General features: G+C 39.2%; 2 protein-coding genes across 2 annotated transcripts in view; both read left to right on the top strand.

Annotated features, from left to right (window-relative positions):
* Positions 1-798: 798 nt before the first annotated feature.
* On the top strand, positions 799-8,831 carry LOC112556686 (tripartite motif-containing protein 51-like). The gene is made up of 5 exons (XM_025225916.1): positions 799-908; positions 1,320-1,415; positions 5,192-5,292; positions 6,051-6,638; positions 6,875-8,831. Exons 4-5 carry the CDS (start codon positions 6,123-6,125, stop codon positions 8,180-8,182), a joined length of 1,824 nt encoding a protein of 607 aa, XP_025081701.1. The 5' UTR covers positions 799-908; positions 1,320-1,415; positions 5,192-5,292; positions 6,051-6,122; the 3' UTR covers positions 8,183-8,831.
* Positions 8,832-13,564: 4,733 nt separating this feature from the next.
* LOC112555406 (tripartite motif-containing protein 2-like) overlaps positions 13,565-23,879 on the top strand; it is a 31,515-nt gene continuing 21,200 nt past the window's right edge. Inside the window, exon 1 of the mRNA XM_025223790.1 lies at positions 13,565-14,080. Coding sequence (XP_025079575.1) covers positions 13,565-14,080 — 516 coding nt within the window. The remainder of the gene's footprint in view (positions 14,081-23,879) is intronic.

The raw sequence follows: 23,879 nt of genomic DNA, 5'->3' as shown, positions 1-23,879 counted from the left end.
AGTTAACTATCTAGATTAAAGCAAAATTTAGTTCTTGATATCAAAATACTTTTGATAATATTATTTAAAGATTCTTTATATTATACTTATGAATAGTTTAGTTCCAACAACGAAATTTCTCTTACATAAATAAGTTTATATTTATGATAGACAGAGACATCTAAACACTTCTCGAATTAGTTATTATACTTGTCCATGCTAGGAGACTGAACAGCTACTCCTGACACCAAATGACATAGCTGTCTATAGTTGTGATTGGACTCAGTCAACTATAGTTCGCGTGGTCATCTTCTGCAGATCAATGACACTCTTCATTCTTACTGTTTGTTCCCCGATTTGTCTTTGCGTTTTCCATGTATTGTATTACTTGTCTATTAGTTGTTTCTCCTTCTGTCACTTGTATTCTGTTCATGTCTCCTACTTGTCTAAAGTGCTAAGAGCAGGCTCTTTTGTGAGCATGACTATGTACTGCATAAGCCACACGTTAATCATTATCACCTATACACCAACATGAACCATCACATTTTTTATACATGAAATTAGACTGATTAAAATATGTTCACAACACATTTCGTCAACATTCATATTGTCAAAAAGTACATTAACACAAATAGTGTCTTCTACATCCGGAAATATCTATTGCCGGCTGTTTGCGTAGCAGACGAATACTGGGTTTATTGACAAATGGACTGTTGGTACGCGCCGCGAGATTCCAGTCCTGTCTGTTTAGACATCTTCTCTAGTTTACTAATATCGGGAATTGCCGGAGAGGAGATCTATTCATCTGAGTAGACAGACAGGGCGTGTCTGCGCCACCATCTTTGTTACTTGGAACACAGCGCACAGGGAGAACATTTGCTCGCTGAGTTTTCTGTAAAATTCTTGCTGTTGGACCAGTTTGGACTGAGGTGCGAGCGATGTAAAGCAAATGCAGTAATCAGTCTTGCTATTTTATCTTTCTGACCATCTGGTTTGTAAGCATGTTTAATGGCATCTTTCACTCAATTTTATTCAGACTTACTTCAGAGATCGGCGGTGTTTCACTTTGATATGGACAGTCCAAATAATCGTCTAAGTCCGTGCGCCGGTCAAAGCAAAGACTGCACTGGTCTGACCCTCTACCTTGACGTTAAATTTTGGGATGTAAAATACACACTGATGAAGTCGATATTAAAAATTATCTTAATCCCATTCAAAGCAAACTTACATTTACCGAGACAGGTTTTTCATCTCACTGGTTCTGCTGATGTTGGCACCTGCTATCAGGTTTCTTGCAGTGAACACTGCTTACCTGCTTCAGAAATCCTTCATTTTTCCAGTGTGCAGCTAACCCCTCAAGTCTCGGGAACGACAGTCGAACAGACCGGTGGATCCTGTTTGGCTCAGTGCACTGGCTCCCGGTGACTGTGCAATGGGTAAGCAGACTTTTCACTAAGACAGGCTACTAGTCTGTCTCCCCTCGTAGGCTGGATATGAAATGGGAGCCAAACTCTTAGAGAGTTGGTGAGGAGAAAAGAGAGGAGTAGCTCCCATACTAAAAACTTCCCGGGAAAAGCGCGGTCACTAATACTTCAGCATCCAACAGACCAAAGTGTACAGGACTATACTCAAGGCCTGGTACCTAAAACATGGTCACACTGTACCTCTGACATGGCTGCTATAACTGTGATACCTAACACACTGAAATTTTCACTCCGACCTGCTCTCGCGGACAAGCTACAGTAATGAGCTAACCGTCTCTCCACGGTTGTTGTTCTCAAAGGTGTGTCCTACTTTCTTGCTCTCGCGGACAACCTACAGTAATGAGTTAATCGTCTGTCCACGGTTGTTCTCAAAAGTGTGTCCTACTTTCCTGCTTCCGTTCTCTATGACAGTGTATTACGCTTGTGTTTATTAAACTGCTCCTCTCCTCCTCTTCCTCCTCCTCATCATCATCGTCATAGTCATGATCATCATCATCAGAAAATAGTGTGTAATTAATTAGACGATAATTATTAGTTTTATAATTGTTGACATGATTTTTATTTTTTCACCTCATTGAGCTCTTGAAGAAATTGATATAAAAACTAAGTAGCTCATCCAAGCCATTTTCTTTATAGAAGAAAATTTTCTTTATATCTGAAAAATTTGCAAGAAAATAAATATTAATTTCTATACAACAGAAAAATATAATAATACAAATAATAAGCATACCGAAGAGGTTAGTACTAGTAGGCTTGCAGAGAGAAACCCATGTTAGAGTAGGTCTCTCCTGTCACTTTTTTCCCTTTGTCCACTTACTCAATTTTCAGTCTACTTACAACACTCACAGTTTAATGATTTTTTTCAGAATCGGATTTATAATGAACTATGATTTAATAACTGAGCATCGAAATATTAAAATATTTCTCATCAAAAATGGCTGCTACGCAGGATAACGTGACGTGCAGTCTGCATGGAAGTTTACAGGTCACCGAGGTTTCTGCCCTGTCATCACAGTTTCTGTCTAGAGTGTCTAGAGGAGCTAGCAAACAAACATAGAGATATGATCCCGTGTCCTACCTGTAGAGCTCCTGCTACTGTACCGCCAGGTGGTGTGTGTGATCTACAAGTCAACTTCTACTTCACGGAGAAAGCTTTAAAGGAGATGCGTAAAGAGAAAAGCCAGTCCTAGTGTACTGTTCACACTAAAGAGTGTGTCATATTTTATTGTACACAGTGTGACCAAGGTATCTGTATAAGATGTAAACTGACTAAACACGAGGGACACACTACCGAAGATCTCTCAAATGCAGTCGCTCGTTGTAAGAAAACGATTGAAGACAGACTTCAGTCCTTTATGTTTAACATTTCACTCGGAAAAGACAAGTTGGATTCCTGTAAACAAAAAGAAAAGCGAGCCCTAGAAAAGCGAGCTGCAGTAAGGGAACAGGTAGGTAATCAATCTGTCATAAACAACGACTTCCTTATATTTATAAAGGTATGAATGTTCACACTTTTAAATCAGAAAGATTGAAAATACAGAAGAATGTGTTAAATAGTCTCATAATTTTCCCGTTTACAAAACTTTTACTAGTGGGACGTAGAGCAATAAAGAGTATCGCCATAAAGCCATGTTTTATTTAACGTCCAACAGATTCAAGTCCGGTATGACGTCATTGTCGCCATGGCAGCAAAATATTGCAATGAAGCGCTGCAAGAACTCGAGACAACTTGCGATGATGTGGAGAAAGGTCTGACCGCCGACACTCAGCGAGTACAAGACGAACTCAACTCTCTCCTCCAGCTCCAAGACCTCGCTGAACGGGCGCTGAGTTCAACTTGTTCAAATTATCTGCTGTCGTGTCGAAGATTTTGAAAACAACTGTTGTTTACAGATTTTCTCGGCACTCACTAATGCCACTAACCCTTGTTTCTTTTTTATATCATAATTGAATAAATGGAAGACTTTCATGATTGCTGGATAAATGTTGTATGAAACCAGCGAAAGACAAAGAGTTTAATGACAAAAATTAAATGTGTATTTTTATTGTAACAAATTGTATTGTCGTTCTCAACTCGTAGATTGGTGTATGTGTACGTGTGTGGATGCTGGCGACTCTTCAATGTGTCATTGTCACTGCATCTGAGCTATTTACTCACCATCAAAGGCAGGCTTAAAGTCTCACTAAAAACACAGACATAACAATAATCATGGGCGCTGGTCTCAAAACAAAGAAACCACTGGGTGCCCCTATAGTGTGACCACTCGTGAAAAGGGTGAATGACAGCAGTTCAAATAAAATGTCATGGAGTCCATTGAATGGAATCTTCAATGAAAAGATCTTCTTAGAAAAGTAGCTGCGAAGTTATCATGATTGTAGTATGGACGCTCAAATCGCTATCCCAGGTGCCACAGACAGAAAAATCGTTCCATCAACATTACTTCTGTTAAAGCAAACATTGCAAGATCAGACTCCTGGAGAAGCACAATGCTGGCGCCATCAGACCTACACCCATTGTAAAGGAAGCTTACTGTGACAAAACTCTCTGGAACAAATGTAGTTTAAACTTTAAAGAATAGTTTAAATGTTGTACCAAACTCTTTTATTACTTTCGTTTATAAAACTTCAATTTTACCTGCACAATGTGGTCGATGTCGAGATTCTCCATCTTGACTTGATCTACTTACTGGAAATATCTATTGCCGGCTGTTTGCATAGCAGACGAAAACTTATTGACAAATCGACGTTTGCCACGCGCCGCGAGATTCCAGTCCTGTCTGTTAAGTTCTCTCCTCTAGTTTGCTAATATCGGGAATTGCTGGAGAGGAGATCTATTCATTTGCGTACACAGACAGGGCGTGTCTGTGCCACCATCTTTGTTACTTGGACCACAGCGCACAGGGAGAACATTTGCTCGCTGAGTTTTCTGCAAAATTCTTGCTGTTGGACCAGTTTTGACAGAAGGGCGATAATTAAGTAAGCGCAGCAATCAGTCTTGTTATTTTATTTCTCTGACCATCTGGTTTGTAAGCGAGGGACCTCTGTACCCGGACAATGCTCAGGGTATTTTCTGCAGGAACGACAAAGGGTATGTAAGACGTGAAGTTGCTTATTAACAAATTTACAAAAATAATGAAGTGAAAAGAGAAGAAACGAAACGAACATACATTATAGAAATCTTTAGCGTGAACTTGATGCTTAAAAACACAGGAACTAAGGTAATGTCAGATGTTGTTAGTACAAGTGCTATGTGCGAGGGCATAAGACCTGCCGGGTGCAACAAGTTAAACATTTCACAAAAAGCACCACAATAGTTGTATATGATCGTAAATTATTCATGACTATCTTCTCTTTTAAAGTACATCTGTTTAATGGCATCCTTCACTCAAATTTATTCAGACTTACTTCGGAGATCGGCGGTGTTTCACTTTGATATGGACCTACAGTAAAAAATAATCGTCTAAATCCGTGCGCCGGTCAAAGCAAAGACTGCACTGGACTGACCCTGTATTTTGGGATGTAAAATACACACTGGCATGTTTATCATGTGCAGAGAAACATACTGATGAAGTCGATATTAAAATTATCTTGATCCCATTCAAAGCAAACTTACATTTACCGAGACACGTGTTTCAGCTCACTGGTTCTGCTGATGCTGGCACCTGCTATCAGGTTTCTTGCAATGAACACTGCTCACCTGCTTCAGAGTTCCTTCTGTTTTCTTCCAGTGTGCAGTTAGCACCTCAAGTCTAGGGAGCGACAGTCAAACAGACAGACCGGGTGGATCCTGTTGGGCTCAGCGCAGTGCCTCCCTGTGACAGTGGAATGGGTAAGTAGATTTTTCACTAAGACAGGCAACTAGTCTTAGCGTATTATCCCCTCGTAGCCTGGTTATGAAATGGGTACCAAACTCTTAGAGAGTTGGTGAAGAGACAAGAGAGGAGTAGCTCCCATAAAAAAAAAACTTCTCCCAAAAGCGCGGTCACTAACACCTCACCATCCAACAGATCAAAGTGTTACAGGGCTATAATAAAGACATGGTACCTAAAACACTTTACCCTCTGACACTGTTGCTATAACTGTGATACCCTAAACACTGAAATTCTCACTCCGACCTGATCTCGTGGACAAGCTATACACTAATGAGTTAACCGTCTCTCCACGGTTGTTGTTCTCAAAAGTGTGTCCTACTTTCCTGCTTCTGTTCTCTATGACAGTGTATTACATTAGCGCTTATTAAGCTGCTCTCCTCTTCCTTCTCCTCCTTTTATAATTGTTCATATGATTTTTATTTGTTCGTCTCATTGAAGTGTGGAAGAAATTCATATAATAAAAACAAAGTAGCTTATCTAATCCATTTTCTTATACAAAGCATGAAAAATATGCAAAAAATAAATATCAATTGCTATACAATAACAGCAAAATATAATAATACAAATGATAAGCATACCAAAGAGATTAGTACTAGTAGGCTTGCAGAAAGAGACCCATGTTAGAGTAAGTCTCTCCTGTCACTTTATTTCTTTTTGTCTACTTACTCAATTTCCAGCATGCTACCAACACTCACAGTGTAATAATTTTTTTCAGAAATCGTTTGACAATGACTAAAGATTTAGTAACGTGTTGAGCATCAAAACACCAAAACGTTCCACATCAAACATGGCTGCTACGCACGATAGCGTGACGTGTGCAGTCTGCATGGAAGTTTACAGGTCACCAAGATTTCTGCCCTGTTATCACACCTTCTGTCTACCTTGTCTTGAGGAGCTGGCAAACAAACATGGAAAGATTATCCCGTGTCCTACCTGTAGAACTCCTGCTACTGTACCGCCAGGTGGTGTGTGTGATCTACAAGTCAACTTCTACTTCACGGACGAAGCTCTGGAGCAGGCGCGCAGTGAGGGAAGTCAGTCTATGTGTCCTGTTCACACTAAGAAACGTCTTGTATTGTATTGTACAGAATGTCACCAAGCCATCTGCACCAGGTGTAAGCTGACCAAACACGAGGGGCATGTTACTGAAGATCTGGCAGACGCAGTCGTTCGCTGTAAACAAACTATTGAAGACAGACTTCAGTCCTTTATGGACAACATTTCACGTGGAAAAGACAAGTTGGAATCCTGTAAACAGAACGAAAAGCGAGCCCTAGAAAAGCGAGCTGCAGTAACGGAACAGGTAGGTAATCTGTCAAATAGCGACTTCCTTACATTTATAAAAGGTATAAATGTTCGTACTTTAAAATAAGAAAAATTAAAAATAAGAAGGAATGTGTAATGTTATAGACTTTGAGTATATTAACATTAAATTTATAAAAAGTCTCATAAGTTTCCCGTTTGTAAAACGTTTTTTCGTGGGACGTAGAGCAATAAAGAGTATCGCCATAAAGCCATGTTTTATTTAACGTCCGACAGATTCAAGTCCGGTATGACGTCATTGTAGCCATGGCAGCAAAATATCGTGATGAAGCGTTGCAAGAACTTCAGACAACTTGCGATGACATAGAGAAAGGTCTGAGCGCCGACACACAGCGAGTACAAGACGAACTCAACTCTCTGCTCCAACTTCAAGCCCGCGCTCAACACGCGCTGAGTTCCACCTGTGACACGGAGGTCCTGCAGGTGGAGAGAGAGATGAGATGTAGAGAAATAAGCGACACTTCACCTGTGCTATCTATCCAGACTTACCTCCCTGTACTCCATGGTGACTTCTATAACTACATTGAGGACAACGACATGAAAACATTTATCGGGTCACCAGTCAAACAAAGTTACCAAAGTAAGAACATCGTAGACATTGTTCAAGTTGGTCGATGTGGCGATGGAGAATGTCGGGAAGTGCATGCTCTGAGGCAGAGGGAGGACGGAAGTATCGATGTATATTATGGGGATACAGGAGGAGACTGCTACAAAGAGAAACGCGTGAGTTTTAACTCTGATGGTTCTAGAGGAACTGAGAAAAAATACGGAATGCGGATATCATGCGTTACACGTAAGAATACCTTCTGGAAATGGAAAGACTCATCATCTTGTCACCTTGGTTCTAAGAATAACGGTATGCATTCTTTAATGATGAACGTGTTAACAGGTGTATTTTATGTATGCTCAATGAAATGGAAACAAAAAGACGGAAAAGAAACGTGCTGTGCAGGTCCTACTTTAAGTAACGCAAAGGTAAACATACCTATTAACTTTGATTCAAACGAACAAGGAACGCTATTTGCTGTAGTAGACGAAGAGGAAGTTACGAATATTGATGATGAATATGTAGAAGAAGAGGAAGATAAGAATTCAGATGATGAATCTGTAGAGAAAGAGGTAGATAAGAGCTCAGATGATGAATCCGTAGACAAAGGGGAAGATAAGAACTCAGATGATGAATCAATGAAGACAAACAACAATAAAGCGGACAGCCGGTGTTCCCGTGATGTACGTCTGTATTCTATAAAATCTGACGACCCCATAGCGACCTACACGTCACCCATACAACCCTTCTTCCCATCAGACGTCTGCTTCTATAACAAAGATGTCTTGCTGATCGCTGATTGGATGAACGACTGTGTGCACGTGACAAGAGTATCAGACAGTGGCATCGCTTTCCACAGCTACCTGCCGGGCAGTGGTGACATGGTGCGGCCCACAGCTCTGAACCTTGACTTGAACGGTCAGCTGCTGATTGGATGTGGTGATGGATGGGTCCTTAGAGTACCTGTCAACTACTAGGAAACACTTCCTGATAGCGTTTTGTCTAAACTGTGGCATATTATCAGGCAGTTTATGACAATGACACCCATAGAACACAGGGAACAAAACAGTTAAGAGGAAACATTTTAATACTAATACGCAAAAGGTATATCAACAATTAAACTTTGAGGGCTTGAAATAATTGTGCAACACAGCCGTTTAGCAAAGAGTGTCTTAACTATTCATCAAACATCGAGAAACATTGACAAATTGTGACCCGACTATGCACATTTTATTGTGCAAAAACTTATTATTGTTTTTTAGGATGATGTGACTAAGCATTATAATGACTAAGCAACGGATATATCCCCTAAATGTTTGGAGGCTAAATGTGTGTTAAAATTATATCTATCTTTATATATATATGCACACACACACACACACACAAGAAGAATAGACAAGATCACGGAGTAGTTTATGTAAGAGATGGAGGAGTTGTTTATGCCAAAGAATGTCCATCATTCAAGTCAATAACCTTGAAAGTGGCAAACAGGACCTTGTAACCCTACAAGAGTTTCAAAGAGATTTTAGTGTATACTATACATTACAAGCTACTAGAAATATGAGGACAACGTGTAATGAGTACAGTTATAATTTTTTTACACTAATTTGTTATTGTACTGTATTAATACCATGATTACTATATTACTTTACACTAACATATTATATTATTTTACATGTATATATTATTATTGCATGTATGTCCCTACTTCGCGGAAATTCGTTTATCGCGGCTGATCATAGCACCGATCCCCCGCGATAAACGAGGGAACACTGTACAGTCATGTTGCAATAGTATTTTCTGTTTTGTACAACAGTAAAACAAACCAAGCTGCGAAATCATTACTTTTACAAATCCATCATCCCCCACAGCAACTTCTAAGTAGGACTACAAAGTTAACGATCTGGATTAAAACATAATCTAGTATTGATATCAAAATACTTTTGATAATATTTCTAAACACTTCTGGAATCGGTTATTATATTTGTCCATGCTCGCAGACTGCACTACTCCTGCATAAAACTCCCTTTTCTGTAAAAGTAAAAAGAGTGTATAAATATTACCCAATGAGCTTATTGTTTTTAGACCGATGTTGCTAAACGATATAAAATTTATGTCTCCGCCTAACCTCTGAACACTAGCCTGCTGCGTCTGCGAAATAGAAATTTTAAGCTGTAGAGTCAATTAATTTTTAAAATTGGTTTTAATGTTCACATGCTCTTTTAAATACGTAATCATGTAAATTTTTATTGTGTACGTTATTGAATTTTATTTTCTGTCTATTTAAATATGAATTTTAGAAGAGATATAATAACTTAATGCTACATTTATGCGACATACATTGGTGCACATAATTCTGTAGAATGTTGTAGCCAATGAATACATAATGATGTGTTTACTACTTATTGTACACGTTCTGTTTTTCTCAATATATACATTTTTTCCCTTTTTTAAAAAGCCTTAAAGGTATATAAAAATTGTCTATCTATCAAATAGATAAAATTAAAACAGTCTTCCATTTGTGAAATATTTCCGAGCATTTAACGCTTTCCTTTCAACAGTCTAGTGAAAACAACAAACTTTTAAATCAAATCAAATCGAATCAAACCTTATTGTCTGTCCAAGGAAGTCCACGACAGAAAGTTTTTCTTTTGCTCGCAAACAAAAACGTGGCATTCTGTAGTTCCTGCTTGAGGGCAACAGCTGAAATTTGTGATGGAGAGGGTGGGTTTTGTCTGAAATGATGTTATATGTCATTTTTCTGATTGCAGTAAGGTACAAGTCAGAGAGTAGCACCTATGGTGTACCAATAATTATATTTGCCTGGTGGATGACTGGCCAGCCTTGCCTTGTCTTTCACAGTACGTGTTGGTAGGACTCTGTGGTCGGTCCTTCAGGAATGATGGTATCCACAGAACTAGGCTGGTGTTGACATTCAAGTCTAGTAGGCCTTTACAAGAAGGTGTGGCTGGAATGTGCTGAAGGCGCTGGAAAAAAACAGGACCTGAACATAGGTGCCCGAGGTGTCCAAGTGTTTTAGGAGAGGATATAAAAGAGTGAGAGTGGCACCAGACACTCCCCTTTATGGTTTGTAAGCAAACTGTAGAGGATCCAGGCGATCAGCCACAGTGGAGGTTATCAAACCTCCCACAACCCTCTCCAACCACTTGGCCACAACAGACGTGAGAGTTACAGGTGGAAAATATATCAGTCTGTAGCATTTGGCTTCTTTGGCACTGGTATTATTGTTGCTGATATGCGGCATAAGCAGAGAGAGTCAATGGAGAGATGGGAAAGTCTGGTAAAGACACCTTAGCTGACTAACTCCCTCCTTTAGAACCTTTCCTCTCACGTGATCAGTCCAGGGGCTTTACGTTGCTTAACAAGAGAGAGAATTCTGATAACATCTCCCTCACAGACTGTGGCAATGAAGAACATATATTATCTACTTCCTTAATGAAGTCTCTCACGTCAAACTGTGCGCATAGAAAGTGTTGAGCTAATTAACCATGTGATAGGGTCAGCGCACTTTACTCTTTGTTTCTCTTGTTCTCTACCCATCATGGTGTTTAGCCCCTCCATGCTTCCCTTGCGTTGTCCTCGCTAAGTCGCTTTTCGACTTTATTTCTGTATTTAACCTAAGATGTTTCTAAGGTTCATCTGGAATCCTGGTTATAATTTTCCTCTCCTTCAAGTTAAACAGGTGAAATCACAACGTTTGAGAGATCAGATTATTCTAGAATGGAAACAAGATATGTATACAAATAATACCTGTGTGAATTAAGAAAATGTATCCCCTGCCCGTAGAGATTCCTTAACAAAATTTGAGTTAAACTTGCATAAATTTCCTTTTAAATAATTGAGACATAATGTAGGTCATTGTATATCTGGAGACTGAAGCATGTGACCGTCTTAACAGCATTAGACCTATACAGTCAGATTACAGGTAGTCCTCGGGTTACGACGGTCTCGAGTTACGTCGTTTTCGTGGTTACGACACTCATTCCCACTTACAGCGACAGTGATAACAAAGCAACGTAGTGGACTTATTATTGAGATGGACAGATTATTGGCGCTATGGTTGGAAGACCAAAATCAACGCCGTATCCCTGTGTGTTTTATGGTTATTCAGGAGAAGGCTAGGAGACTGTTTGAGGCGTTGAAAAGAGAAAAGGGGGAAGGAAGTGAAAGTGAAGAATTTGTGGCGAGTAGGGGTTGGTTTATGATGGTAGAGTACTGTATGAACGTATGATCCGACTTACGTCGAAATTCGGTTTACGACGCCGTGTTAAGAACGGATCCCCGTCGTAAGTCGAGGACTACCTGTATTCGTTTGTGTTCTCAGCTATTTTTTTCTGTCTTCGGACGTTTATGAAAGTTGTGCATCTTTGATTAAAATTAGGAAAGGTAAAACGTGTGACAGAGAAAACTTGAAACCTGTTGAGATTAACACACAAAACAAAAAGTAAGATATAAAAAAACATTAAATAGTAGAAGGAAACACAGTACTCTATTGTATATTTCTCTACCATGATCAAAACATCTCATGATGGACGAATTAGAAAGTATTACCAGGAAAATCATACGTCGATTGATTCTTTGAACTTGTTGTGTGAAAAGCAGGCGGAGTCTACTAGCAGCATTCATACCTCGGAGATAAGGTTAAAAACCGATTATAAGCTAAGTCAACAGCCTACATAAAATAATAGCGAGAGACTGGTACGTGGCTGATACTCGATAAGTGTTTATCAGATCATATCTACGGTTTGTGAGAAATGCTGTTATATCATTTCAAGCTCGCTGCTTCAGATATTTTTTCACTCGTGTAATTGCCTTTTGCTGCTCCTTGTTTTAGAAGTAGGTATGTTCATGGTATTTAAATACACGAACAACGTACAAGATTGTTTAGTTAATAAAGATTCAACTTGCGGTGGTTTAAGTTGTCGGCACCTGCTAGCTCTAGCTGCGAATGATGCAAGGGTGTGTTGGTGTCTGATACAAAATTCAAAAGGCTTACTTGGACATGCACTCTATGTATCAGGCTAGAAAGGTATAGATGGCAAAGAAGTGTACTCTTAGAAAGAATGAAATAATAATAGTGTTGCAGATTTATATGGCACATACCTCCACTGTATTGTAGACCCAATAAGCTTTACAAACATTTTCAAAATACGAAACACCGAAGGCACACATTTAAGCCAATACAAAAGGAATATAACACATACTGACGACACAGACGAAAACATCTCAGCAAGCAACTGACTATAGAGACACAGCAACAGACATAAAAGACGAAACAATATGCTCCTGAAGCATGCCATGGATTCGGCAGAAGAAAGGACTGGTAGACTGCGAGCTGGAAAAGATGAATTCGAGAAGAGATCTGTTAGATAACTGACTTAAGGGAGTGCACGAAACCCGGGAGAAAATAGGGAGCAGTGACAGTCCACACTATCTCCACACCAGACATCTGTACATCTCAAACTCCGAGTGGTAACACAGTTTCCAAAGACGACAGATGTGAGACTGCAGATAACATAGTCCATTCCGAGCTTCACAATGATGAGTGGCATAGCCGCTGCATCAAGAGTAGAAAAAAATCACGGTGAATAGCACAACATAGAGAAACCTCGGCTGGTCAGTAAGTTTGCTTCGTTGGAAAGTGGTTCCACCCAGGTGATTTCTGAGAGGGAAATGGATAATGAAGTCGGGCAAAGATCCAAAGTACCACGAAAATATTCATGGAGGCCAGCCCTTCAAACAGATGTCATATACAGAGGGCGTCCCAAGACGAAATGCAAACCCTTTTCACTGAAGTGGTAGTAAGTGAGTTTCTTAACCTCTGAGCTTCATGACACTTCCATACTTCGCTCTGTTAGTTTTCAGATGTGCGTTTGGATTTCAAAACGTTTAGCGTACACTTGGGTTTTCTCGTTTAAGATGTAACACAAGGTCAAAATGTCATGGCAGAGTTGGCGAGGTTCCAGAATACACTAATAATTATTGTCCGCCTTCCTGGCGGCACGAGACGAGTTTCATGGACACTTAACGGATCTTTGATAACTCTTGGCACCCTTTGACCTCAAACATAGACTGATTGATTTCATGCACGTTGTAAGGACATGTGTTATTTACCTTTGATCTTAGGAGTAACGATTCAGTGATATCAGTGATAACGAAATCACGGGATGAGTCACATGAAATGTCACTCTGCATTGTATGAAGACATCTTCACTTAGTCATTTGTCCTTTTGTGTAACCGTCCGTCTTGCCGAGTATCATATTGCTGTTTTTTCCGAAAAAAAATTGATTGAGGTAGTTGGTAAGATGCTTCGCAGCTAAACATCTTCACATCAAAGATGGCTGCTACGCAGGATAACATGACGTGTGCAATCTGCACAGAAGTTTACAGGTCACCGAGGTTTCTGACATGTCATCACACCTTCTGTCTACCCTGTCTAGAGGAGCTGACAAAGAGACATGGAGACACCATCCCGTGTCCTACCTGTAGAGCTCCTGCTACTGTACCGCCAGGTGGTGTGTGTGATCTACAAGTCAACTTCTACTTCACGGAGGAAGCTCTGGAGCAGGCGCGTAGTGAGAAAAGACAATCCATGTGTCCTGTTCACACTAAGGAGGTGGCCATATTTCATTGCACGCAGTGTGACAAAGCCATCTGTCTCAAATGTAAACTGACTAAACACGAGGGACATGCTACCGAAGAACTGTCAGAAGCAGTCGCTCGTTGTAAGAAAACAATTGGAGACAGACTTCAGTCCTTTATGGACAACATTTCACGCGGAAAAGACAAGTTGGAATCATGTAAACAGAACGAAAAGCGAGCCCTAGAGAAGCGAGCTGCACTAAGGGAACAGGTAAGTAATCAATCTGTCGTAAACAAAAACGACTTCCTTATATTTATAAAGGTATGAATGTTCATTCTTTTAAATAAGAAATATTAAAAATACAGAGGAATGTGTTAGAGACTTTTAGTAGATCAACATTAAAGTTATCAATAGTCTTATAAGTATCCCGTTTACAAAACTTTTTCTCGTGGGACGTACAGTAAATACAAAGTATCGCCATAAAGCCATGTTTTATTTAACGTCCAACAGATTCAAGTCCGGTATGACGTCATCGTGGCCATGGCAGCAAAATATCGCGATGAAGCGCTGCAAGAACTGAAGACAACTTGCGATGATGTGGAGAAAGGTCTGACCGCTGACACACAGCGAGTACAAGACGAACTCAACTCTCTGCTCCAACTTCAAGCCCGCGCTCAACACGCGCTGAGTTCCACCTGTGACACGGAGGTACTGCAGGTGGAGAGAGAGATGAGAGGTAGAGAAATAAGCGACACTCCACCTGTGCTATCTCACCAGACTAACCGCCCTGTACTCCATGGTGACTTCTATAACTACATTGAGGACCACTACATGAAAACATTTATCGGGTCACCAGTCAAACAGAGTTTTCCAAGTAAGAAAACCGCAGACATCGTTCGCGTGGGTCGATGTGGCGATGGAAGATGTCAGGAAGTGCATGCTCTGAGGCAGAGGGAGGACGGAAGTATCGATGTATATTATGGGGGAACAGGAGGTGACTACACCAAAGAAAAAAACTTAAATTTTAGGTCTGATGGTTCTATAACACCTGGAACAGACTACGGAATGCGAATATCATGCATTTCACGAAAGGGTCACCACTGGCCATGGAAAGACTTATCATCTTGTAACCTTGGTTCTAAGAATAACGGTATGCATTCTTTAATGCAGAACTTTTCAACAGGTGTATCTTACGTATGCTCAATGGAGTGGAAACAAAAAAATGGAAAAGAAACGTGTTCTGCAGGTCCTACTTTAAGTAACCCAAAGGTAAATAGAGCACAGAACTTTGATTTAAACGAGCACGGAACGTTCTTTGCTGTAGTAGAGGAAGAGAAGAACTCAGATGATGAATCAAAGAACACAAACAACAGTAAAGCGGACAGCCGGCGTTCCCATGTTGTACGTCTGTATTCTATAAAAAGTAATGACCCCATAGCGACCTACACGTCACCCATACAACCCTTCTTCCCAACAGACGTCTGCTTCTATGGCAAAGATTTGCTGCTGATCGCTGACTGGATGAACGACTGTGTGCACGTGACAAGAGTATCAGACCGTGGCATCGCTTTCGACAGCTACCTGCCGGGCAGTGGTGACATCATGCGGCCCACAGCTCTGAACCTTGACCTCAACGGTGATCTGCTGATTGGTTGTGGTGATGGATGGGTCCTTAAAATACCTGTCTTGCATTTATTTGCTTTGGAGCGATGTGTCATACTTTGAGGCATTCTATGACGTTAAGAGCAACCTGAATGGTTTGCATTTTTTGCAGATATCGTTAGATATAGGCGATTTAAAACTTACTTGTAATAATTAGCTTCCAAAACTCATCTGTGAATTAATTATCTGCTACCCAATTACGCGATTCGCACCTGCGATAAACCAGCGCTGATAACAGTGTACTGCGTCACGTTGGTACACTATTCACAATTGCCAGTTACAACAAGAGATGGAGAAGTGTTTTATGTAAACTAAACTTAATAACCTGAACTAGTATCATAGAGTACCACATATCCTTTAAATAGTTTAAGAGGGATTGAAACTTTTAAATTCTGGACTACACAAACGGACAATACACGATGCTAGAAAACATAAGAACAAAGTACAATGTTTACTGATTAAAACTGTACACTCCTGTCTCAATAGCATTGGGTTTTTGTACATTGGCAAATGAGAATAAGTTGCGTAATCATTGTTATTACAAATCCAGCATAGCACATCAGATTTTATGTTAACTTGGATAACTTGGACAGGGAAAATTATCTACAAAACTACTGTTGTTTGTATTATTTGATTTTTATTATGCTGCACAGTATAGTTCTGCCACAAAAGGTTGATCAAGCGTTAATAAGTCAGCACGGCACGGGTGGCAGAGTCGAACCTGTTGATTGGGAAACAAAGAATTTTTCTTTCGTATTTTTTAGAAAAAGGAGTGAAGACAATACATGTAATCATAATTAACTGTCACGGGCCAGCGCTTCACTGCGTGTAGGAGAGGGGAGAGCTGCATCTTATTAGAAAGGTTTTCAGACTCGGAAACGTCCTGTCGGCAAAACGTCCGGCGTCGAAAAGTCCGTGTACCCTTCACTTCCCAGGTAGGTGGAGGTCACTGCGTGTAGGGGAGGGGAGGGCTGCATCTTATTAAAAAGGTTTTCATTTTTTTTGTATTCAATGGAATATAATGTTTTTGTATTTTATCATACAAGTTGTGTTAATAATTTATTTGTATAAACTGCCAATAGGCGAAGTACTTGAGCCTGAAATTGCCTAGCAGCAACCGGCTCTAGGACTGACCCTTGGTGTATTTGGAGTATTTGGATTGAAGTATATCCAGCTTGAAGTATCTGGCTCTGGTAAACTGCTAGGAACTACCAATATCAGTAGATGGGGATAAATTGATAACCCAAGAGTAGCAAGATAGAAGATAGTATCTGTGGATTGCTGGAACATCAGCTGCCAGTGACGAAATTAAGAATATCATTAGAATAGTCTCAAGTGTGAACAATGACCCCAGACTGACCTAGGAATCCTGGTATTCTTTGTCGAAATGAAAAAAAACAAATGTTCCTTTAGGATTATGTCTATAATTTTTATTTGTGTGATCAGGTGTTATAAACGAGTAATTATTAGATATATATATATATTGACATATTGTTACCGATATTTATCACGTGTTTGTATTTATTAATGTAACACATTATTTTTATCAATTGAATATAGACAGGGACTGCAAGAGGTAGTTTTCTTTTCAAAGAACAAAAACAAATATGGGTAGTAAAAAGTGCTTCAAAACATGTATGTGTGTGTCTAAAGGAATAAGTTTAGACATCGATAAATATGATATACTTTTACTGGTATAAAAGTCATTATGAGCAGTCAGTTGTAATTATAAAATAAAAATGCAATGCTGGAAATTAACTATCTATGAGAATAAAAATACATGAGGTTATCTTAGACAAACGCACACGTGAAATGTGTATTTTATTAACAATAATAAACCTGGAAAAATTAACTCAAAGGCGCCCACGTAGTAACAGAGAATCAACAACAACAACAACAACAACAACAACAACAACAATAATAATAATAATAAGAAGAAGAAGAAGAAGAAGAAGAAAAAGAAGAAGAAGAAGAAGAAGAAGAAGAAGAAGAAGAAGAAGAAGAAGAAGAAGAAGAAGAATACAACGTACACTGCAAACACCGTGATTGTTGCCCTTTACATTTTAATCAGGAGATTTCCTTCCAGTCTTTTGAGTGAATTTGATTTGGAACTTTTATTTAATATTTAAGGTCTAAGCTTTTAAATAAAGTTTAAATCAGTAGGGTTGTATTTGAAAATTAGTTATTTCATTTTCTGTGCAAAATTTCTCTTTCTGAACATGACAACTTGAGAGATATTTCTTCTTTTGACTCGAAGACGTGCACAGACTTGCTGAACTGAGCCACTCACTGCTGCAAATACTTGCGTGTAACAGAACTCTCCAGTATAGGAGACTAATTTTCTTCTGCTTCCTAGTGGCAGGTGAGAACGCTGGTGTTTGAAGGCTTATATCTTTAAAATTAAGCATAATTATGTACTTATAGTTAAGGAAATTTTTTAATAAACTTTAGCCAATAGTAAAGAAAAAGTGTTGCTCTTGGGTTGTCCTTTAAGAGTGATTGAATGGATTTAATTTTATACCATATAAGCGCACATTTCATAATAAATAGTGCTTTCTAAGAATGTTTTGCTAAATCCTGAAATAAATTCTTGTTTTTACATCTGCCAAAGAAAGCAAGCTGCGAAATCTTTACTTTTACAGATCCATCATAGCCTGCAAAAGTCTTTATGGGAGATGATAAATTTATTGAACTGGACTGGAAAAAGTTTTGTTTTAGTTATAACGCTACCTTTTGGTATATTATTTGATTATAATGTACAGTATAATTCAATATATAAAATCCTTTTCACTTAAAAATTAGCTTTTGTGTGTGCTGTTTGTGTTTGATGATGCACTGCATACATATTTTGGGGATTTTTGATTAGCTTGTACACTTTTTCTTCAGAACAGCTGTCCTGTGCACCGTATGTTTACATTTTCCAGGCTGTTGTGTACATATATTCCAACATATGCTTTTATGTACATATTGTTTTTAAGATTATCTGCTGTGTGTTGTGTTGAAGATTTTGAAAACAACTTCTCTTTACACATATTCTCAGCACTCGCTAACACTACTAACCCTCCCTTTTTTTTATCAGAATTGAATAAAAGGAAAACTTTTACAATTGTTGGATTAATATTGCGCGGGACAAGCGATAGACAAAGAGTTTCAACATGTTAGTAATACACTGTTAAATGAAGCAAACTGTTCAGGCTGGTCTTTAAGGACATTAACAGCAAACAAAGAGAAACAAGTTTAAAGACGACACATTAAAATTCTGTCCTTTATGATACGCGGAGGTTTTGGAAGAACAGCACAAGATAACAGCATTTGTTTTCTTTACCGATAAGCACTAAAACTTCTAAGATTTTGTTCCAATTTAACCTGAGCCAATTTTATAATAAATATGTATTTAAAGACAATAAATACAAAAGGAATGTAGACCAGCACTGGTGTATATTTGTTTCCTTGATGATGTCCAGAATACAGGCTTTCACGATATTTGTTTCACTTGCGGTGCATACTATTTTATTTAGAACACTCCATATCTGAAGGTGCGTGATTGTGACTATAATTAATACCAATATAGAGTTAATTATGATTTGCGTCCATAAGTGAGTGTGTATGCATCTGAGTATATATATATATGAAAGATAGTTATTATTTGTGTGAAAGGAGAGATAGAAAAATGTAAAAGGAAACAGAACAAGAACTGACAAACTGTTGACCACTTCGGTAGCTAGTTGTAAACTACTAAACAAACAACAAACTTGCACTTGCCTAAATTATGCCGGTGGTAACAGCACAAACAGGGCGATAACAACTCTTACATAATGATTTTCCGAAGTTTCCATTACAGTTATGAACAGGTCCACAATAATTAACTGACTCTGAAGAAGACAAGTTAAAAATCACGAGAAAATAAAGAATAAAAAAGGGGGAAAAAACCAACAATGATACACTAATATACAAGGGAGATAAACACTCTCGAAAGATTGAGCTATAGGCAGCGAAGAGTTATCGTTTCATGGTCTCAAAAAAGTTTACATACTGATCATTAAACGTGTCACTAGAGGGCTCAGGCAAACGATGTGCAGGATGCAGTGAGCGCTGATGTGACGAGAAAGAAAGGATGAAGCCAAGCTCGAAACAGTTTCTGAAATCCGTTCGTCTTGTTTCAGAAGAAAAAAAAACTATTTCAGAAAGTAAAAACAAAACAGAGAAGTAAGGAGACGAGCTATCAAGCTGACACTCTTGGGATATTAGGGAAACGACAGGAACACAAATCTACTGACAGCTAAACGTGTCATAGCCTGTCTGTTGTAGCCTATTTCTCTACTCTGTCACTCCCAGTGCACCTCACAAACCTACAGACATCATTGCCTCGCCTTTCTTACTAGGGTCAAAGCAGAAATAAAAGCTTTCATTAGTTAACTGGTGAATGTGTCACCCTAATTAAAGTGGACTGTAATGTAGACATAATTTCTGGCAATAACAAAGATACAGTGAGTCAGTTGAAGTATTCTAAAGCAGTCAGCATGCAGTCCTACTAGTCTGGGAGTAGGTAGACATTGCTAGACACACTACACCGGGAGGTAAGTCACCTGACCTGGACAGCTTCCCAGCTCAGCTGTTCGAGTGGGGTTGAAGGGGGAGAAGAAACAACAAATATCCTCAATTCTTTATGCAAAAAAGGGCAAGGAACAGCACCCAGGATGGATGAAGTCACTAATGTGTTTCGTTCCCAAAAAGAGTAACACTAGACAGTGTGAAGACTACAGAAGCCTCAGCCGGATCAGCCAGCCATGCAAGTCATAACAAATATTTAGTTTTAATCATACTTATCAACCAGCATCTCTGATCTCATCGCCACCTTTCAAAGCAGACAACAGTTGCGAGGTTTTCAGTGGGAATCCCTGTGGTCACTTTTCCCTACAGGTTGTGCGACTACATGGCGGTGCAAAGACGTGTTCAGACACTTGCCAACTCCTTCTTCCTCGTCTTCTTGTCAAGAAACGGAGGTATGCAATAAAACATTCTTCTCCTGAGATCACACGAGTAGAGCAGATTGATAAGCAACAATAGTTCGTGTCATAAACCTGACTGGTAGAAAGAATCCCGGATGGTATAACCTGACAACAGCCCTTATCTGAAAGTCCTTAACCCCTTGAAGTTTACTTCTTGAGCAGGGCTCTTAGTAGTTTTTGACATTCAGACTCGACCACTCTTCAGAACGCAGCGATTTTCTTTTATTACACAAGTGAGAGCAGCGGGCAACAAGCAGGAAAGTACAAACAAAGCTGTTTTCCTGTGCTTCTTGATGTAAACAAGCAAAGCGTGCATTGAAAACACTGCGGGGAGAGGTAAGTATCGGGCAAAGTTCTTGTAGATCAATCTTCGACCCACACCCTCTTGTGTCAATAAGTACAGTCGTCCATGGCGCTAAGTTGAGCTTTTATTTACATCGATATGTACAAACTAGTCTGGAGCACTTGTTTTCACTTGCAAACTGTTTTGTGGTTGTTAAAACACTCTCTCTCACTTTTGAGGGGCTGAAAACTGTTCTCAAGGGTGATCTAGACATTGTTTTCGAGTACCATGATAAAAAGTTCCTCTTTTTCTTGTTCTGTATTTAGCTGATTGTGTCTTCCATCCTCTGTCCTGTGTGGGCAACGAGTTCTTCTGCCCGGTGCAGGTGGACAGCCGACCCCACAGCTTGACCATCTACAGATGTTCTGAGGAACCAAACTTTTATGTCGTTCTTGTTGGTAGATAGAACATGATTACAGAAATCATTGGGTATTTGGACTGCTGCCAAACTGAGCCATTGGTGTGTTGATGTCTAAGATACTTAAAGCAAAAAAAGACATGTAGACACCAACTCTATACCTTAGGTCAGAGTGGTCTACATGCCAAAGAGATGTGCTCATAGAAAGAACGAATTGTAAGAACCTCTGTTGGTCAGTTGGCTTACTTAGTGGGAAATCTTTCCACCAAGGTGATTTCAAACTATGGTGAAAGGGTTCATGGAGTCGGGAAGAAATCAAATACCAGGAGAAAGCCCCCCAAAGCCACCTCTACTAACAGGTATCACACACAGAGAGCGTTGAAAGACGAAATTTGAACCCAGGACCTTATCACTGGGGTGGTAGCGAGTGTCTGACCTGCTACACATCTGAACTCTTCTCTCCCTCACCATATTAGTTCTCAGATGTGTGTTTAAATTTCAGCAAGTTAATCAGTTCTATAGATGACCTCGCTTGATGAAATAGGATAACATCAGGTCAAGTTGGCTGACTACAGTGTTCGCCAGATACCGGAGCTATGTTCATAATTATTATCTGATGTTTTTTGAGGCAAGAGACGAGTTCCACGGACTTTTCGATAACAGTTGTCATGCTTGAGCCTAACACTTACATAAAGACTGATTTCGTGCAGGTTGTCAGGACAGGTGTTACTTACCTTTAGACTCAGGTACACACTTCAGTTTACTTCCTTGTGATATCAGTGACAGCCCTAGTCACGTGATAAGTCAGTCACACGGGGTTAATAATTATCACTCCATATTATTTTGAACTTGGGTATAATAATTAAGTCTACATTTCACTAGGTTTCAGACTTTACAACACTGAATTTCATCAGTTTGTTGCCTTGGCAGTTCTTATACAAGCAATGGTTAATCTGTTACAGATCGGACAAATACTAATTCCTTAGAAGTTTCATTAAAGGAATTACCAAAGGCCAAAAGTAAGACTGAAAATTAGTATTTTCTGTGTCATTTCTTGTGAACAGGCTTTTGGCAGTTTTTGGTTGTGCTCTTGTTGTGTTCACTTATGCCTACTTCTTTTCTTTCCACACGACATGTTAAAGTCAAGGCTAAGGTAATTCAGTAAAGTAAATATTCTTACCTTTCAGAATTGTAAATTAAAGCTAGTTAGAGCTTTCGTTTATAATTGTATTATTACGTATCCATTTCTTTGAATCTATTTCATATATTTATTTTGTCTGACATTCATCAGTTAGTGCAAATTAAAAGTAAACATAGGAAAACATAATTTATAGATCATTAAACAAAAAGTGGCAATAGGTTATAAATATAAAGTCTGGCAAGGCAGACAGCCCTGTAAGCAGATGCCACATGCGAAGAAAAAGAATTGCATGCCCGAGACGAAAGCAAAACCCAGGACAGCTAACCCTCGCTGGTGAAAGTCCTGACTTCCGAACATTATTCACGTTAAGTATCTATTAATTAACATTTATTCACAAGCTTGTTTGTTTTGGTTAAGACAAGGTTCTTCCATAATGTGATATTTGAATGCATGACAGTAAAAGGTGAAAAAAAATTGAGAAGAAATGCTTGGGTAAAATCTGTTTTTCTAGAAACATAATAATCTTGCATATCTACCTTGTGCATCAAAAACTCCAATCTGATGGTAGTAGAGCTTGTCACACTGGTGCTCACACAAATGGTTGCTTCTCTTTCACAGGTAGAAACAATGATGCGTCCTGACAAAACAATAGCAAGTTTTAACATAAGCTTGCAGCATTCAAGTCTATAAATATGTCATGATCGAATTATGGAATTTATTTAAGTTTCAAACCTCATCAAAAGTAGAATCAATGACATTGTAATGCACAATGGTGTATCAGTTCTTACATTAGCTAAGTCTTACCACATTTCTGATTCCTTTCAGTTGATTTTCTGAAGCATGTGCTTATATATATAGAGAGGGAGAATATATATTGAGAGAATATATATTCAGATTGCCAATCCCATTGTGTATATTTACATTTACATAACAATCTAAAAGATTATAAAAAATATATATCCACAAATGTTGATATACTGTACTTACTTCTTTCCAACTGTATGTCTGATGATACATCACCAAACAATGGATCTTTTCATCACATGATTTGCCATATAGGCTTCAAGGACTACAATCAGGACACCAGATAATCTGTGCGCAGCCACAGAAGCTGCACTTTTTTGTGGCAGGTCTGAATTCTTCTGCTCGCAGATCTTTCCAGCCCTCAGCCTCGGACACTTTTTCTCTTCTTGTGATTGCTGACTCCAGTTGCACCTGCCCTCGTAAGAATTTAATGGAACTAACTTTCTAATACATAATGCTGTCTCGAAGAATATCTTGGAAGGTGTCACGTTCCTCCTGTTGCTGGGTGTTTACACGTACATTTTGCCGCTGTTGAAGAGTTTTCTTTAGCCGCATCCAAGCTCTCACATCCACAGCGAAAAATCGTTCCTTACGTTTTCGAACCTGCCCAAGTTTACGCACAAGGAGGGTATATCCAGCTGCTTGATTAAGTGCACACGTCTTCACAAAATTAAAAAAAGAGAGAAAATGCACCGAGACAAATGGAGGAGCTCACAACAGGGAGACACGAATTAGTGGGGTTCTCGTTTTCA

The sequence above is a fragment of the Pomacea canaliculata genome, linkage group LG2 (genome assembly GCF_003073045.1).
Source record: "Pomacea canaliculata isolate SZHN2017 linkage group LG2, ASM307304v1, whole genome shotgun sequence".
NCBI classification, from domain to species: domain Eukaryota; kingdom Metazoa; phylum Mollusca; class Gastropoda; order Architaenioglossa; family Ampullariidae; genus Pomacea; species Pomacea canaliculata.
The sequence above is the reverse complement of the archived record's forward strand: the minus strand, read 5'-3'. Positions and strand labels throughout refer to the sequence as shown.

What these genes read in the sequence shown, in the direction of transcription:
- LOC112556686 (XM_025225916.1), top strand. Translation starts at nt 6,123, where the DNA reads ATGGCTGCTACGCACGATAGCGTGACGTGTGCAGTCTGCATGGAAGTT. An exon ending in GAGCTGCAGTAACGGAACAG is followed by an intron (nt 6,639 to 6,874) that starts GTAGGTAATCTG and finishes AACGTCCGACAG; the next exon opens with ATTCAAGTCCGGTATGACGT.